General features: G+C 36.5%; 1 protein-coding gene and 1 long non-coding RNA gene across 2 annotated transcripts; both read right to left on the bottom strand.

The window, feature by feature from the left end:
- Positions 1-571: 571 nt before the first annotated feature.
- On the bottom strand, positions 572-8,014 carry LOC141609787 (glycosyltransferase-like At2g41451). Its single transcript, XM_074428583.1, has 11 exons — positions 7,465-8,014; positions 6,876-7,025; positions 6,725-6,777; positions 6,524-6,632; positions 6,311-6,445; positions 6,134-6,178; positions 4,688-4,875; positions 4,009-4,150; positions 2,044-2,090; positions 1,796-1,883; positions 572-1,077 (listed from the first exon to the last, which is right to left on the bottom strand). Exons 1-11 carry the CDS (start codon positions 7,819-7,821, stop codon positions 826-828), a joined length of 1,566 nt encoding a protein of 521 aa, XP_074284684.1. The 5' UTR covers positions 7,822-8,014; the 3' UTR covers positions 572-825.
- Positions 8,015-8,583: 569 nt separating this feature from the next.
- LOC141605476 (uncharacterized) lies at positions 8,584-12,193 on the bottom strand. The gene is made up of 2 exons (XR_012526370.1): positions 11,901-12,193; positions 8,584-9,810 (listed from the first exon to the last, which is right to left on the bottom strand). It is a non-coding gene; the product is annotated as an uncharacterized LOC141605476 (long non-coding RNA).
- Between the last annotated feature and the right edge of the window lie 6,201 nt (positions 12,194-18,394).

The raw sequence follows: 18,394 nt of genomic DNA, 5'->3' as shown, positions 1-18,394 counted from the left end.
ATATCAAACCCATGATGTGCCCTCCTGAGAGTTCCTTGGTCGAGTGTCACCGCTGTCGTGGGTGCGCGCGTGGGTGGCGTGGTCTACAGTTTGACGAGTCCGCCAACACATACAAGATAACCCAAAAAAACCTCCCGAAATGGAAATAGATAACTATTGAATAATAGACTTCAAAACAAAAATCTATAACTTTTTACCGAGACAAAGAAAGTAACTAAAGATGATAATTGATAGCATTAGACTGGACTTAATGACCCAAATCCAAACTCAAGTCATATCCTAAACTTTGTAATTCGTACGGCATCCATTATATGTTTTGTATAATACATACCACATACAATCTACAACCTTATCTGAAACCCAAAAGATAAAATGTTACTTGTATCTTATTAGGCATAAATTTAAATTTCATGTCTAGTGAGACCAACATTTTTAAACAACTAGGTCAAATTAAGTTCGAGAATGAATGGACTAATAATGGATATGTTCAGATTTTTAAACACCGAGTTTGGATATGAGATTTTAAATAATGGATCCGGCACAGAAATAGAGAAGCACAATAAAGCCCACGGACCAAATCGTTCAGAGAATTAAATATATATATCAAAGGTGCCAACTCTACATTGTGTACCCCTAGTACAACAAAAACCCTTTCTGTACAGAATATCAGACCCAGATCCTGGACTAAGCTTCAACACGGGTCCAGAAAATGAAGGGGACAAAGAATATGTCGCCTGTATCTTGCCATCTCCCATTGGACAAAGCGCTCGGGCAATGATGGGGAAAAATCAGTTATGTAATGTGAAGAATCTCTCCTGTCCAACATTACCACAATTCAAGTAAAACATTGTCATCTGGACCAGGTGGCGACAATGGTGGGACTGCTGTTCCATGAGCAGCAAGGTCAGCAACCTCCAGAACTTTCCTCATAGTTGCCTCAGAGTCTGTCATTTTACCAATTTTTCTTGACAAAGCAACAGATTGATCTGATCGGGTTAAGTTCGATGAGAGAGTTGTAGATGCAGATGAAATAACAGAAGTGAAAAGACCTGATTCTCTCAAACCCTGAACGATGACCTGATGAGGTACAAAACAATATTTAAAAAATAATAATAATAATAATAATAAAACAAAAACAAAAACAAAAACAAAAAAAAAAACAAAACAAAACAAAACTATACAACCAGCACCCAACAACGGGAAACTTTTTGAAGTTGCAATTTCCCTTCAAAAGGGAAACAAGGAATAGACTTGGCAAATGCATTCAGATTATAGGACACTAAAGCGACGACCCAATTCAGTTAATTTGATTGTGGCTATACTCATTATCACTTCAAACAAGTCGTTTGTCGTTTCAAGTCTGTTCGGGTTTGGTCAAGTGCTCAAGTAATTTTGCCACTTTTAGGGAGAATGGAAGCAAAGGTCGCTGCATATCATGTTGTTATCCCTTAAGCTTTATCTAAATACTATTTCCTCCAATTCTACAATTTTTTACCGCTTTTCACATTCGGCCGTTAATTTAGTTTCTTACCATTCCTTTTTAAATAAATTTTGAACTCGCGAATTACCAAAGTGCCAATAAAAATCAACAGTGATGAATTTGAAAAAAGATGATGATGTCATTGATGTGTGAGGGTAGAGTACTTCCATCTGTTTTTTCCCCAAAAGGAAATCCTAAGAATTCTGATAATCGGATTAAGTATAACAAATTCCAAAGTCTAAATGATTTTCTTCAACGTCTGTCTATGTTTGCAAAAGACGACTTATTATATTGGGAAGTAATAAGAGAGCGTACCATTGGAGCATAAATGCGAGTTAGTATGCCCTTCCTTAGAAGTTTCAGGTTTAGAGTTTTGTCTCCCCATACAACATGCTCTTGGTACCTACAACCATATGTTAAGCAATTTAAGTTATTTCTTGAGAAACAAATGAGATGTAGCAACTAGCAACAATCAAAATTAGGAGTCATTTATAAGTTATGACACACAGCATCATATTCATTTAGGTAACAACATATAAAAAGGAATGTAATTCGAAATTTACCACTTCCGCATTTCTTCCTCAGTACCAGTTGAAGCAATTATGAATGCCTGTCATAAGGAAGTAAACCATGAATGAGACAATGTCTACTAAAAAGGCAACTTCATGGGAAAGCAACGATTTATTTTTATCACTGGAATCAATTACAACGTACATCTTTTTAAATAGTTAGCTGGCTACATAATTAAGTCAGCAGCAAAAAATTGCAAGAAGATAACATGTTGCGTAATTGAGCACTTAAAACCTGAATGGATGCTTTCATCATAAGCATGGTTCAAAATCTCGGCCGAGTTTTATTGTATCGGATTTTCACTCAACTGATACGAGATATCGCCCGAGAAATCACCGTGATTCACCGTGATTCATCCGCGACCGCCGATTAAAGACAATTTGTACCGCGACTACTACCGATACCAAGATTCCAAACCATGCATATAAGTTACAAATTGATCATGAAATTCTAATAAAAAGACAAATTAACTCAATCTCAGGGATGTACAATCTTGGGAGTTATTATGTCACGTAAACTTCAAACGTATTGCTAAGCAGCTAAGATACTCGAAAGTCGAAATATAGTATAAGCCTGAGATAATCTGATACAACTCACAAAGTTACCACTAAAACTGCACAATCTCACGCTTACTAAACTGAACAAGTTACACAATTGTTTGAATCTTATGCTAATAAGGTAATCTGAAAGTTAAATTTGTCTACTTCAATTTTCAATCAACACACTTAAATAAAATGGACATTCTAAGTTTATCAAATCTGAAGTGCTTCGAGAACCATCATGGTATTCCATGGAATGACGTGGTTGACATGATAACTTGATTCTCAACAGGTTTTGGATAGAAATTTAAGTGCCCGCTATCCTCCCTGTTTTGTATTGCGTGCATACATACACATATGTAGAAAAACGAAGTCACATAGTTTGCTATGAATCTAACTAAAAAGTAAAAATACCCACTGTGGATCCAAATAATTCGTAAAAATAATGAGGATAGGGTAATGTAATCCTGACCTTTATGAAATGTTAATATGCTTGTCTATTTTGCTAGGAGTTTCAAAGAAGAATCTATAATGAGATATCAACTGACTAATTCCAAATATGGCATGACTGGGGAGCTGAAATTTACAGATTGATGATTAAAAGTCAAATATGAAGGCTATTTGATTTCAATCTCAAGTTTTGGTCTTTCAAAAGTAAAAAGATGGGGTATGCACATTAGTAAAAGAAAACATCAGTCACTAGGAAGAAGTAACTGTTGGAAAAATTAGATCTCACATATAAAAAAAAGAGAAATGCAAGGGAACATTAAGGGTGTTTAGGCATACACCCGCATCACGAAACAGCTCCGTTATGAATAGAGTTTTACAAATACAGGTTTTAGCAGAATTTGCAAACATTCACCGCAAAATTAGCAGCAACCAATGAACTTGAGTACACCCTCTGACTGAAGAGATCTCTCTACTATAAAATCAATCAATATTCCGTTTTAAGGAATTGACTATAATGAATCTGCGAGCTTATGGTACATCCATAAATCCGGTACATTCTCTTCGTACATGTACTTCATTAGTCCTCTCCAACATACACGTACAACCAAGATACTTGAGTACTACAATGTTTGTACCATCCTAGATTATCTTTGTAAACGTAGGTTATAAATGGATGAAATCAATACTCCCTCTTATTCAAGGTGAACTTCCCCTTTCATTTGTCTACTTGGATTAAGGGAGTAATATGGACCACACAAAAGCTTCCAAATAAGGAAATAGGGAAGCAAACCTGAATAATCCGAAAAATGAAATAGAGAAGTTCACCTTCAATAGGAGGTAGTATTATTTTAGGAGTGCTATGAATTCTCAACAGGAAACAATACTTCCAGTCACATAGACAGCAGCATTAGTAGAAAAGGGATATTAAATGTAAATTTATAGTAAAGATTAAATTATTTCAAAACTCACCGCTCTATCAAATTCCAACATGAAGCAACGCTTCACATCCTCTTTCGTGGGCTTGCATCCACATCGATCACGTCTAGATGTCAAGTCTGAAAATTTTGAGTATGTATAATGTAAAACAGCAGCTTCTTCGAATTTTATTTCACTACATATGAGACGAGTATAAATATGTCAGAAAATCATAAATAAGATAAATAGAAAACTTACAAAAAAAAAGACAAAATACCTCCCCCAATAAGATAAGCTAAAATACCCCTACACAAATAATATCTAATTTGATCCCTTTGAAAAATTCACAATAACCTATACGACTATACCGCATCATCAACAAGCTGATTATTAGCTACTTCAACAAGCAAATTTTTCCTAACTATATCCATTATAGCTCATGGTTGACTGGTTGTTGGGACATGTCTATGCTACCAGCTTGATACCTCTTTTCTGGAGAAAGGTTTTGATACCCGGAGCAAGCCAAACTTCCTCATTAACCAACCCAGCAAGCATTGGTTTAATGTTCAGACCTTTGATAGGTGTTGGGTATGGAGAGGTATCAAAGTTGGCTTAAGTGCTTAACCGATCCACCTCATAAATTAATGAAACTTACATAAAATCAAAGTGCATGATACTAACAAAAATAAAATATAAAGAAAAATGTTTCAATAAAAAAACAACATTATCATACTTTGGGGTCTTCATGTAATTGTGCCATCTGTGCGCACCATTAGGTCGCAGGTGGTCTTGAACTCTAGCAATGGATTTCCCGTTGCCATATGTTAAGAAGTAATTTGGATTTCCCCGAGTTGCTTCTTTGTACATCCCAAAGTATGTATCCCTAGGGAGATGGTCATAATTCTTCTTAAACATGGACACCTGTTTTTCAAAAAAGACAGAATGTGAGCAATCACAGTGCATGAGCAGACAAAAGAATAGTTAATTCATATGCAACAAATTGCATAGCAAAATAAATGAGACTAATGCAACCTTCCCCTTTACAGACCAGCAGGGAAACAATTAGTAGCTCTACTCACTTTTTAATGAATATCCTACTGCTTAAAAGTTGTATATCCGATGTAGCCAAAGACACTTTATAATTTGGCGTTAGAACACAACGGAATTATCATTCTAGATCCTTCTGATACTGTGGAGCAGCGGCCATAACGATTTACTTCTCGTCGCAATCTCATTCTAGGTCCTTCGAAAATGTCCTTGTGTTTTCTAACATAGGGGTAAAATTGCATACATTCGACCTCCTTGCCTTGCATAACACAGGAGTCCTTGAGGCATTAGGGTAATGTCGTTGTATCTTGTTCCTTTAACCGTTTTTTGGATGAATAACATTTGGAGGGAGACAGACGGGGACAAATTCCAATGTCTAGCAAGTTGAAAAGAAGGGTTTCGGTGGGGAGGTAAATGGACGCATCCATTTTTTTTCCTAGTAGCCAAACTAAAATCCCTCCAACATCAGAAAGATGTGGGAGGAAACTCCTTTGCTCTATTCCCTCTATCCTCCCATCCATCCCACTACCCTATCCTTCCCTCCTCTTTTTTTTGTATTGAAACAAGGAGTAAAACTGTGTCACAATGTTGACAACCCATTTTCTGGATACCCAAAAACTCCATGTATTTTTATTTCTCTTCTTCGTTTGAATTGGTGTAGTTACTCTATACAATTTTAACTGATCAAATATAGTTTTGGAAGGGGGCAACATGAAATTAGAAAATCCAAATAACATCGAAAGTAACATCTCTAGAGCATCTATGTTGTATAAAAACTCGGGGCAGAAGGCAATGCTCTATATATGTCAGAAAGTGGCAATAGTTAGAAAGTGTTTTGAAATATACAACTGCCAAATGCCAAGTCCAAAGTCTCAGCCAATATCAACTAAATGCAGATAGTAGGAATCCAGAAAAGAGTTCCTTTCATATGAAACAAAAAGGCATGCAGCATTTGACACAGAAAACTCTGTCAGGTAAGACAAAAGGTAAGCAAATCCAGTCTAGACACCGAACATGCATAACTGGGCTTATTAGAGTCTAACATAAGCTACTTCTGACTTTCTAAATTCTGGGAAACCGTACTAAATAATAAGTAAAAGTAGTATTATAAAAGTCAACCAATTAAATATACCTCACTGAAAGGATCTTGGATATCATCACGCTCTACACTACTTTCCTGAACAAGAAAAAAAATACCAATTGGTATGGATGTGTATAAAGAAAAAGTATATATCTTCCTATCAAAGAGACAATATGTCCATAGGAGACGCCGTCAAAGAAGCCTTATAAGAATCCAACCATTACTCACATAGTTGGGAAAAACAACCATGTCGACATTGGAAGGAACGTCAAGTAGCAACTGCCTCAATGAATACTCCCGTGTTCCAGCTGGATGTATTAGCTCATCTGTATCAAGATGAAGTATCCAATCCACGCCATCATTCTAAAACACACATACAGCACCCAAAATCAGAATATGATTATAGGAGGTCCAGTACTAAGAAAGAAATGATTTTCCTACCCTTGCCATGACGATTGCCATCTCCATGTTAAGTGACTGCTTCACAAATAACTCATAATTGCATGGCTTGTAAAAGAAGCTTGCCAGCCATGTTTCATTCCATATCCGACTGCAGGTTAAAAACGAGAAAGACGGTCAATTTATTGGAAATTAGCTTAAATTCAAAACAAAATGCAGGTGCTAAGATAAGGGCTTCAGCACCTTCTAGCTTGTTGCTGCTCAAGCTCCTTTGTTCTATATATCACTTTAACACCCTGAAAATCAAACATGCATAAGTTATTCATCAAAAAAAGAATTATACAATCATTACATGTTCACCATCACAAATGATGAAAGTGAGGGTAAAACTCACTGGGATAGAATCCAAGACTCTTGTAACTTCGGGAGATGCAGCCTTTCCTTCTACAAAGAGGTAAAATGTGGTAACCCCAATAACCTTGTGATAAAACATCCATGGAAGAATCTGATCCAAGCTTGCTGAGGTACTTGTAGTGATAGCAATCTGAACAAGTAAAATAGCCTGAGCTGTTACTCTATAACTGACAGCCGATGTGCGGTCAATATCACTTGTTGATTCCATCAAGCATCCCCCCATTCATGGAGAATATTATTATTATAACAGTTAACAGCTACAAATATCAAACTCCCAAAATAGCAGGCAACAATCAACAATGGTATAGATTGCACAAGTATAGGAACTTAACGACGGTTTATAGACCATTACAGCATTCTCACGTATCATGATCAATCCAAAACTTTGTTCATCTAACATTTACATATATTCGCGATAAAACCGAATAAATCAAAATTAATTTCAAACATTATATTCAAACAAACCGATCTATCTAATTGAACAACAAACCAAACCCATGAAAACCCACTTGGAATGAGATAATAACAAACAAAAACCCAGATTTCAAATCACTCGAAAAAGATGATACCTTGGGCTTAAGATCGGAGTGAAATTGGAATTTCCAATCACGAGAATACGGAAAAGAAGGAGAAGAATGTGCGAAAAGGGGCCCACAATCAGAAGAAGAAGAACGATGTACAGAAGAAGGAGTAGTAGTTGCAGGAGCAGAGGTTTCCATGCCAGGAAAAGTATGATCTTGAGAAGAGTAACGAGTAGAAGGGTCTGTAAGACCACCACGCCATTGAAGTACAAATGCAAAAGCTGCAAGTGTGAAGAGGAGAAGTGACAGAAGGAGGATTAGTTTTGTGGTGAATGATTGTGTTGACGATGATGATGATGATGATGATGACGAAGATGATGAGAGTGGTTGTTTCAGAGATGCCATGGTTTCTCTGAATCACAAAACAATTAATCTGTAAGTCCGCGTTACACAAGTATTTATTTACAATTGCCGAATATGTGCGTTATGTTTTTGTTTTTCCTGTCTGCATAATTGAAAAGGGGAATTGGAGGTGGTTATAGTTTGGTGAATTTCTGTTGGTTTTAAAAGCATACGAGGATATTGTAGAATTGTAGAATTGTAGAGTTGCAGGCGTCTTCAATTACATAAAGGGTGGTGCTCATTTATGTACGAGTTTTACTCATTTATGGACGTAAATGATCATAATATTCTTTTATTTTAATGATTTTATTTTAATACCCTTTTCAGTCTCTCTCTCTCTTCTTCTTTTACACTTTACTCTCTCAAACTACAACCATTAACCTGGAAGGCGGAAGGCGGCAGCCACCATCCACCACCCTTAATGATTGTTGTATGCACAAATCATCAAAATTGTTCAATTTTGACATTGTATCTAATATATTCAGTTACATCTCGCATGTTACTATAAAAATGACGTGACAAAAAGTTGTCATTCTCATATTCTGTAAACATTTGTAGCATTGACACTTCAATAGTATGATTTTGGTTGCATAATACTCATCCTATTTTAATCATTAGACGATTTACTTCAAGACGAGTCATTTTCGTTAACAGTAATATATTGACAGTAAACATACTTACTTTTGTCGATTCAAAAAACTACTTGAACATTAGAAATTCATATAGTAAACCAAGCGGCAACAAGGTCAGAATGTCAATTTAAAAGTTCATCCAATGCCCTTTACTCTATTTTAGTCTGAACAACATTATAATAAGATACATTCAATTTGCATTCTATAATACTTGCTGAAAAAATATTGCACCCTACAAAATCTCAAAAGTATAATCAACTGCTTATTCACAGATTAAGCAGTTAATGCCAGAGATGAATCCCGAGATTATACCCATGATACTAGTTCATCTCGAGTAGCTACAAAACAATATGCTCTATCTTCACTCAGCCTAAATGGTGCTTTCAACTCCTCTACATGAGAAGCAAAAGCACTAGCTCGACCTTGTGAGAATTTATGAGTTATTCCTGCACCTATATAAGCTGAAAATAACTCCGGCAATGCTTCTTGGCGCTCTAAAACATTAGACAGGCTTGTCATCCACTCTTCAAAAGCCGTTTGAGATGCATCAACTGATAGTGACGACCTAACATTCAAGCTCCACTCATTACCGACTTTTTTGTATAACCCGGGATACAACCCGAAAACAACACCTAAGTTCAGAAGCTTGTGAGCTCGTTCTTCAAGGTTCCATTTCCTACAAATGTCAATCAAGCAGTTACAGAAGGGTCTTTAAGAATCACTTTAGGTGTTGGTTAGTATAGCCTTGAACTCTTCCTTCAATGTCTCAAATTTAGTTCCTTTGGCATTAATCATGCTAATAGATGCACCTAGTTTCGGGTTTGATTGTTCCAAACAACCAAGAACACCTTGTTAGCATCTTCTATATTGGCACACCAGAAGGACACAACAGATAAGAGGCAGCCACAAAGCCTATCATCTGGCTTGATACCATTTTCAATTGAAACTTCGAAAATTCTAATCAAGTCATCTATTCGTTGAGTGCTTCCTAATCATTGAATCAAACAAGTGAAATGCAGCACAACGCGTAGTTCCTATACTACGAAAGTCACCAGTGCACCACCACTGTGAACCCCCGCTATAACGCGGAAAATGTAACTTATAAATTCAAGCGGAAATTAGGAATTTTTTTGAAACTTTTAACGTTTAAAGCGGGGGTTCATTAAAACCTAAAACATAACTAGAGAATGCGAAAATAAATATTTAAATTATACAAACGTGGTAGTCAAGATGAGGAAAAATTTACCCCTCGAATGACAAATGATAAAAGGTGAGTATAAGCAATTCTACTAAACCGACTACTAGTCCAAGGTGCTCGCTAGCTCACACGTCTAAACCCCACAAATGCATCTTCACAAACCTGTCATTCATGTAAAAATGAAAGCCACAGTCAGTGGGGAGTAACTCAGGGTTCTCCCAGCCACATTATGTCAAAACGAACATAACAAAGAACATGAACAGATAATCATATTAGATAAGTTATGAGTAAATCGACTTATAACTAAACATGGGATCATACGTGTTTAAACCAACAAGGATAAAAGAAATGATGGAATAAACAAGTAAGTAAGGCATAAGCAACAATAAAATAAATGGAGAAGAAAGACAAGGAAACAGACACGACCACTTAGCCACGAGCACATATTTCAAAGAGATATGACCAAAGTAACCATTCAAATAATGAAAGACATTTTTTACTCTTAGACTATAATTTCCCCGGGTAGGACTACGATAATGATACGGTCCTACTCTAAATCTACAGATTCTCGGATGTACATCCCGATTCGACGTACGCCAGCACAACACGCACCCAAGACTCGACTACTCATGGAGACCGAGTACCCCAATCGCCAGAACAGCACGAAAGTGGCGGAAAGACTAAGATAAGACTCACTTGCCAAAGACAAAGACAAGTGGCCCAAAACCACACTTGCCGAACAAAGACAAGTAGGCCAAACCCGTACTTGCGAACAAAGACAAGTAGGGCGTAAATGCATGTCAAGCACATATGATGGTATTATGGCATTTCTACAAGAATACGACTCACAAGTGTAAGACCAACACAAAGTGTAGACGGAGTATCCGACTCAGAGGCTACTTTGAAATCATGTCCGAGATACCACACACAAGACTACATCCTAGACTCCAACTTCCTGGTAGGACGACGATCATATCGCAACTAGAGGGCTTATAGCTCACCTCTAGTATCCGATAGGACCAAGACTCAGAGACGGTATTATTAACGTCACATTCATACTTATGGTTTGCGTCTCACCATAAGTACGGATGGGAACATCAATCCCGACGATCATATCGTAACTAGAGGGCCTATGGCTCACCCCTAGTGTCCGATAGGACCAAGACTCACACAACCGAACAATACTAGACATTATTAAAAATACGACTCACTACAAGTAACTATTTATAATAAATATCTCATACTTGAATTATGTTAATAAATATTTCATTTTATAATTTAACATGCCGGTTAAATACAATATAATAAGTGATAATGACTAATTTACGTTATGTGAAATCTACAGGATAAATGTGACCAACTCAAGCGACTCATTTATGAGCCCATCAAACAAGTCATAAAAACCCAATAATTGAAGTCACAGGAAATCCATCAAGTTAATCATGCAAAGTCCAACCATGTAATCATGTGAAATCCAACATTTAAAACATAACAAGCTCAAAAGAAGGAAGTATGTGAATTCCCCATATAAATTATAGTGAACCCAATCTATAAAATATAATGAACGGTAATGAATAAACGTTTCATTTCTCATTTACATGTTACTTGAACAAAGTATAAATAACCGATAACAAATGAATTAACTAATACAGAACACGAGGCAAAACGTAAACAAACCAAAATCCGAACCACCCATAAGCATATACGAGTCAACAAGGGAAAACTTTGGTCATGATACGAATAAAAAGCATAAACAACCATCATACACAAAGGATATATATATTTATAGAACTTGAAACGGTAAAACGGGCGCCATTTACTCATACGGACTCCGAATCGAGTGATTCAAGTGACTAAACCACCTAATTTTTCAACGTCGGTCCATCTGTCATATTTTCAGTGGCATTGGAAGTCGCACTGGTCAGATACGATGGGTTCCAGGCCAACACGGGTCACCCAAAATAGTCTCAGAAATGCAACTTTAGCAAGCTAAATGGAACCGTCTCAAAACTGAAACTTTAAGCAAGTAATGATACTAGTGACATATAACAACAACCACATCTAATTACCCGTCTCATAAGAAAACCAAAGATACCATCTTTACTCAATTTAAGCAAGTAAAACTTTGTATAAATCCATCTTAAACAACTACACATATAATCTCATAAGAATCACAATTACTAGCTTATAACAACAAAACATAACATATAAACATACAAATGACATAATACCAAGTAACCCATCACCGTTACCTCATTATTTCTTCAAAATGCAAGATTCCGACTCAAAACCATGTCGGTTGCCCAAAAGGAAGCTCAAGATACGAGTTCCCAAGTAAGACCTCGAAAATCGTGCCATAAAGTCACGGCCAGCAGCAAGGGTGAGAGAAAGTCAAGATCTTTCTTACCTAGTAAGATGAAGGGCGAGGAGAGGAAGAGATAGGCGCGAAAATCGTTGAAAACCGATAAGAAACGAAGGTTTTATGGCCATTTTAGTGAAGGAGGTGGAAGTTGTGTAACAATGGTGTTGTAGTTGTGTGTTTGTTGCTGAAATAAAATGAATGGTGGAGGGAGAAGATAGGGTTTAAGCTCTTATATGGGTGGAGGGAAAAGAGTAGAATGAAGGCCCAAAGTTATCTTAGGCTCAAACTATCATTTTAAGTCGATTTTACCCTAAAATACAACCCGGACCTACTACAAACTTAAGACGGATATTTTTTTTTATCAACATTAATATTATTTTACATGTAAAGCCGCATTTTTATAAAAATGGTTTTAAAATACAAATAAAATAATAAAATGGCTAATTAAATTATAAATGCCAACACGGAAAATTCGTGGGTGTTACAATCATCACACCTTTTAAAAAGTTTCGTCCTCGAAACTTGAAAGTTGAAAAAGTAAGACCGCAAAGTTGTAGTCAAATATTTCAAAGTCGACCATCCAAAACATTTACAAGATTTTATGCCATAAAAATTTAGTGTTTCTTAAAAAGGTCTCATAAAGAATTTTCTAAAAGCCCAAGTTTCTCGTCAAAGGAACGGGAGAGTTCTCGTTGCGCATTCAAGAACATCATCATTCCAAATCGAAGACAAGGTAAAAGACAAAATCGTACGTCGATAAGCGTAGAACCCGTTATTAGACGTCTCTAACAACAAGTCCTAACATCCGATCAAACATTAAAATAAATTAAAAAGATAATCCACTTCAAAGTTTCTAAAGACGTGACAAATTAAAAGCGAACTTTCGTTTCCAAGCCCTTAAAATGAGTAAAGTTTTGCAATAGTAATGTGAGATTTAAATAGAGAATTTCAAACGGGTAACTTAAAACGGGTTGAAGTTGCACAAGATGGAAAACAAGTTAGGCATCATAATCATTAAGTACGATAACGGGGTTCAAACCCAACAGACCAAAAGACTAAGTCGAACTTCTACGGGTAGGAATCTGAGGAAAAAGTCAACGAGAAGGATAAAGGGTATAGAGTTTCATGAGTCACTAGCTTCAAGTCCAAAGGAGAAGCACAGGGAAAAGCGTAAGAGGGGGCACGAACGGTAAGGCTTACGGTCAAGGCAGAGAAGAAAATTATGGAGCTTAGAACTACCACAAACACTTTAGAAAAAGTTGCACCCTCATCCAAAATTGTCAAGTCAACAAGTCTCTCTATTATTTCTCCCACAACGGATTCCCAAAGGCAAAATTACACTTAATTGAAACATCATTTCATTACCTCAAATACTCCAACAACTTCAAAGTTTCGAAACCACAGGATCATTAAAGACTTCTCTATACTAAATTTCTCTCAACTCAAAACTCCTAGGAACCAATTCAACAAATTTCAAGTCTTATCCTCCAACTATTTATGGTTATCAACATTCCCCAAAGTGTTTCTTTCAAATTCCACATCTTAGGACATTACTTACCATCAAGCTCTCAAGAATTCAAGGCTTTAGTTGTAACAACACTCCATCATCACTTCATATCTCTATACTCTAATACCACAAGGTGAAACCATATTCACCACTTAACAATTGGTGTCAACTATACCATTACCTCTTATGACTTCCAAAACAGGCGCTAAGACTCTCCAATAACGCAACTTAGTCTCACTCTCATCTCATACCTTGAGTAGTATTCAAATTTACTCACTTACACCGACTAATAATCCAACAACTCCTCTAAGTCGCTAGAAGAGGCTCTATGGTACTCAATTAAGGTGGCTCATGCTTATGAAAGTCCTTCATAATATAAACGGTTTATAATTTTGTTTAAAAGTAGTATGAGTAAAGTCATTTCCCAATAATGGTATCAACAAAAGTTTTAGCAATAAAATTTTATTCATATTATTTGTATTATAATCAAAATATTATAATTTAGAGGTAATTGGAAATTATACAACTTGATAAAAAGATTTATTTTGATGAAACGAAAACTTTAATGGAAAGATAAAATATACCAAAATACATTATAATTACCAATTTCTTATAGAGTTAACACACTTAAGTGTCAATAATTTTCTTATTTAAAAAGATGTAATTTTGTTGGGAAAACTTAGTTTGCTAGTCTATTATTTTAGAAGATAGAGAATTACTCACAAGGTAGTTCTCTCCCAATTACACTCTCAAATCCATATATGTTCCATAACGTCAACCACAACTTCAAAGCTCTAGTCTCACATATAACTCAAACTTTACGCAATCGATTGTTTAGTTAAATCACACTTATTTCAAATTAAGCATCTAAACTCTAAAATACCCAAGTACGCCAACTCACTTTCCAAGAAGTTAACCGCTCATCACAGGGGTTGGGGTTCAAAACAAAACGCTTTCCTCAAAACAAAACTCGACCAAGGTGAACATCTCACAAAGGAAAAAGGGAAGTGCCTTCAAAAGGGTATTATAAGAGGGGGAGATACAAATGCTAAGTTGGAAGGAAAGATACAAGAGTCATTAACAAGGGGCGAGAGTCGAGGTAAGGCCAACAACGATGCCAAAGATAGAGTTATAGGTTACCATCATCAAATTTAAATAAGGAGCACGACGAAGTGAGGAAGAGAGGTATGAACGGTAACGCTTATGGTCAAAGAAAAAGGGAAATTAGACAACAAGGAAACGTCGGATGCTCAAAACTCAAATAACGGCATCATCCTAAACGGTTCCTAAAACTTCCTAATAAAATTAATCTTACAACCACATTACCTACAAGGATTCCTCAAGATAACTTACGCTACTTTACATCTAAGCTAATCTATGAAACAAAGTACTTCACCACACTTGTGATTCAACAATTCCCAATCACTAAACATTCACAACGACTTCCATAAAACAAGGTCAAAACTATTAACAAGGCTATACTCATACCCGACAAACGTCAAAAGGCAACAACAATCTATGTATGGCTATCAACATCCTAAAGGTATCTCTTTCCAAACTCAAATCATAAACATTACTCCATGTTTACTCCTAAGGTAACAACGCTCAACCTACTAAGCTTTAAAATCTCAAACATAAACAACAAAGCCAAGTTCTATAACCTTAGTATCATAGGCAACTCGCACTTAACACACAGAATCCACCAATCAATTAAACTCCCTTTATCAAGGAACTAGGTATAAGAATCACTAAGTATGTCTCATCACACTACCTAAGTCCTTCTAAAATCACAACCCCTAAACCAAGGTTATGGGTCAAATACAAACAAACTCCACAAAGCCAAAGTATCCAACCAAGATTAACATCCCACAAAAGAAAGAGAACTATCTAAAAGGCGTCAAGGGAGGACAAGCAAGGAACAAATGACAAGTTAGGAGGGTACAAGAGTAGCTTCCAAGGAAAAAAAAGAGTTTAGAAGAGAGATAGGCACCAAGAGGTAAAAAATAAGGCAAGGAACACAAAGAGGAGGAATATCTTCGAGAAAGAAGAAGCATTCTTCAAAGGTTGAACAAACCTTCAGTTTCCGGCACTAGGCACCAAGTCTTGATCTCCACATAGGTAAGTTCACGGTCATTGATCAAAGGGCGCAACAATTATTAAATGACAATGAACAAACATGTTAGAACCTAACAAAGAGCAAACACACTACAGACTACCAACTTTGGTCCTTAAGTCTACCCATCTCTCATTCATTATTCAAGGTCAAATTCAAGTTTAAATTTTGGGTACACGTGTGTGCGTCGGGAGCAACAAAGGCTCTGATACTAATTGTGAACCCCCGCTATAACGCGGAAAACATAACTTATAAATTCAAGCGAAAATTAGGAATTTTTTTGAAACTTTTAAAGTTTAAAGCGCGTTTTAATTAAAACCTAAAACATAACTAGAGAATGCGAAAATAAATATTTAAATTATACAAACGTGGTAGTCAAGGTGAGGAAAATTTACCCCTCGAATGACAAATAATAAAAGGTGAGTATAAGCAATTCTACCAAACCGACTACTAGTCCAACGTGCTCGCTAGCTCACACGTCTAAACCCCACAAATGCATCTTCACAAACCCGTCATTCATGTAAACATGAAAGCCACAGTCAGTGGGGAGTAACTCAGGGTTCTCCCAGCCATATTATGTCAAAACAAACATAACAAAGAACATGAACAGATAATCATATTAGATAAGTTATGAGTAAATCGACTTATAACTAAACATGGGATCATACGTGTTTAAACCAACAAGGATAAAAGAAATGATGGAATAAACAAGTAAGTAAGGCATAAACAACAACAAAATAAATGGAGAAGAAATACAAGGAAACAGACACGACCACTTAGCCACGAGCACGTATTTCAAGGAGATATGACCAAAGTAACCAACCAAATAATGCAAGACATTTACTACTCTTAGACTATAATTTCCTCGGGTAGGACTACGATAATGATATGGTCTTACTCTAAATCTGCAGATTCTCGGGTGTACATCCCGATTCTACGTACGCCAGCACAGCACGTACCCAAGACTCGACTACTCATGGAGACCGAGTACCCCAATCGCCAGAACAGCACGAAAGTGGCGGAAAGATTAAGATAAGATTCACTTGCCAGCACAGCACAAGTGGCCCAAAACCACACTTGCCAGAACAGCACAAGTAGGCTAAACCCGTACTTGCCATAACAGCACAAGTAGGGCGTAAATGCATGTCAAGCACATACGATGGTATTATGGCATTTCTACAAGAATACGACTCACAAGTGTAAGACCAACACAAAGTGTAGACGGAGTATCCGACTCAGAGGCTACTTTGAAATCATGTCCGAGATACCACACACAAGACTACATCCTAGACTCCAACCTCCTGGTAGGACGACGGCCATATCGCAACTAGAGGGCTTATAGCTCACCTCTAGTATCCGATAAGACCAAGACTCAGAGACGGGATTATTAACGTCACATTCATACTAATGGCTTGCGTCTCACCATAAGTACGGATGGGAACATCAATCCCGACGATCATATCGTAACTAGAGGGCCTATGGCTCACCCCTAGTGTCCGATAGGACCAAGACTCACACAACCGAACAATACTAGACATTATTAAGAATACTACTCACTACAAGTAACTATTTATAATAAATATCTCATACTTGCATTATGTTAATAAATATTTCATTTTATAATTTAACATGCCGGTTAAATAAAATATAATAAGCGATAATGACTAATTTACGTTATGTGAAATCTACAGGATAAATGTGACCAACTCAAGCGACTCATTTATGAGCTCATCAAACAAGTCATAAAAACCCAATACTTGAAGTCACAGGAAATCCATCAAGTTAATCATGCAAAGAACAACCATGTAATCATGTGAAGTCCAACATTTAAAACATAACAAGCTCAAAAGAAGGAAGTATGTGAATTCCCCATATAAATTATAGTGAACCCAATCTATAAAATATAATGAGCGGTAATGAATAAACGTTTCATTTCTCATTTACATGTTACTTGAACAAAGTATAAATAACCGATAACAAATGAATTAACTAATACGGAACACGAGGCAAAACGTAAACAAACCAAAATCCGAACCACCCATAATCATATACGAGTCAACAAGGGAAAACTTTGGTCATGATACGAATAAAAAACATAAACAATCATCATACACAAAGGATATATATATATATATTTATAGAACTTGAAACGGTAAAACGAGCGCCATTTACTCATACGGACTTCGAATCGAGTGATTCAAGTGGCTAAACCACCTAATTTTTCGACGCCGGTCCATCTGTCATATTTTTCAGTGGCATTGGAAGTCGCACCGGTCAGATACGACGGGTTCCAGGCCAACACGAGTCACCCAAAATAGTCTCAAAATGCAACTTTAGCAAGCTAAATGGAACCGTCTCAAAACTGAAACTTTAAGCAAGTAATGATACTAGTGACATATAACAACAACCACATCTAATTACCCATCTCATAAGAAAGCCAAAGATACCATCTTTACTCAATTTAAGCAAGTAAAACCTTGTATAAATCCATCTTAAACAACTACACATATAATCTCATAAGAATCACAATTACTAGCTTATAACAACAAAACATAACATATAAATATACAAATGACATAATACCGAGTAACCCATCACCGTTACCACATTATTTCTTCAAGATGCAAGATTCCGACTCAAAACCATGCCGGTTGCCCAAAAGGAAGCTCAAGATCCGAGTTCCCAAGTAAGACCTCGAAAATCGTGCCACAAAAGTCACGGCCAGCAGCAAGGGTGAGGGAAAGTCAAGATCTTTCTTACCTAG

The sequence above is a fragment of the Silene latifolia genome, chromosome 1 (assembly GCF_048544455.1).
Source record: "Silene latifolia isolate original U9 population chromosome 1, ASM4854445v1, whole genome shotgun sequence".
NCBI classification, from domain to species: domain Eukaryota; kingdom Viridiplantae; phylum Streptophyta; class Magnoliopsida; order Caryophyllales; family Caryophyllaceae; genus Silene; species Silene latifolia.
The sequence above is the reverse complement of the archived record's forward strand: the minus strand, read 5'-3'. Positions and strand labels throughout refer to the sequence as shown.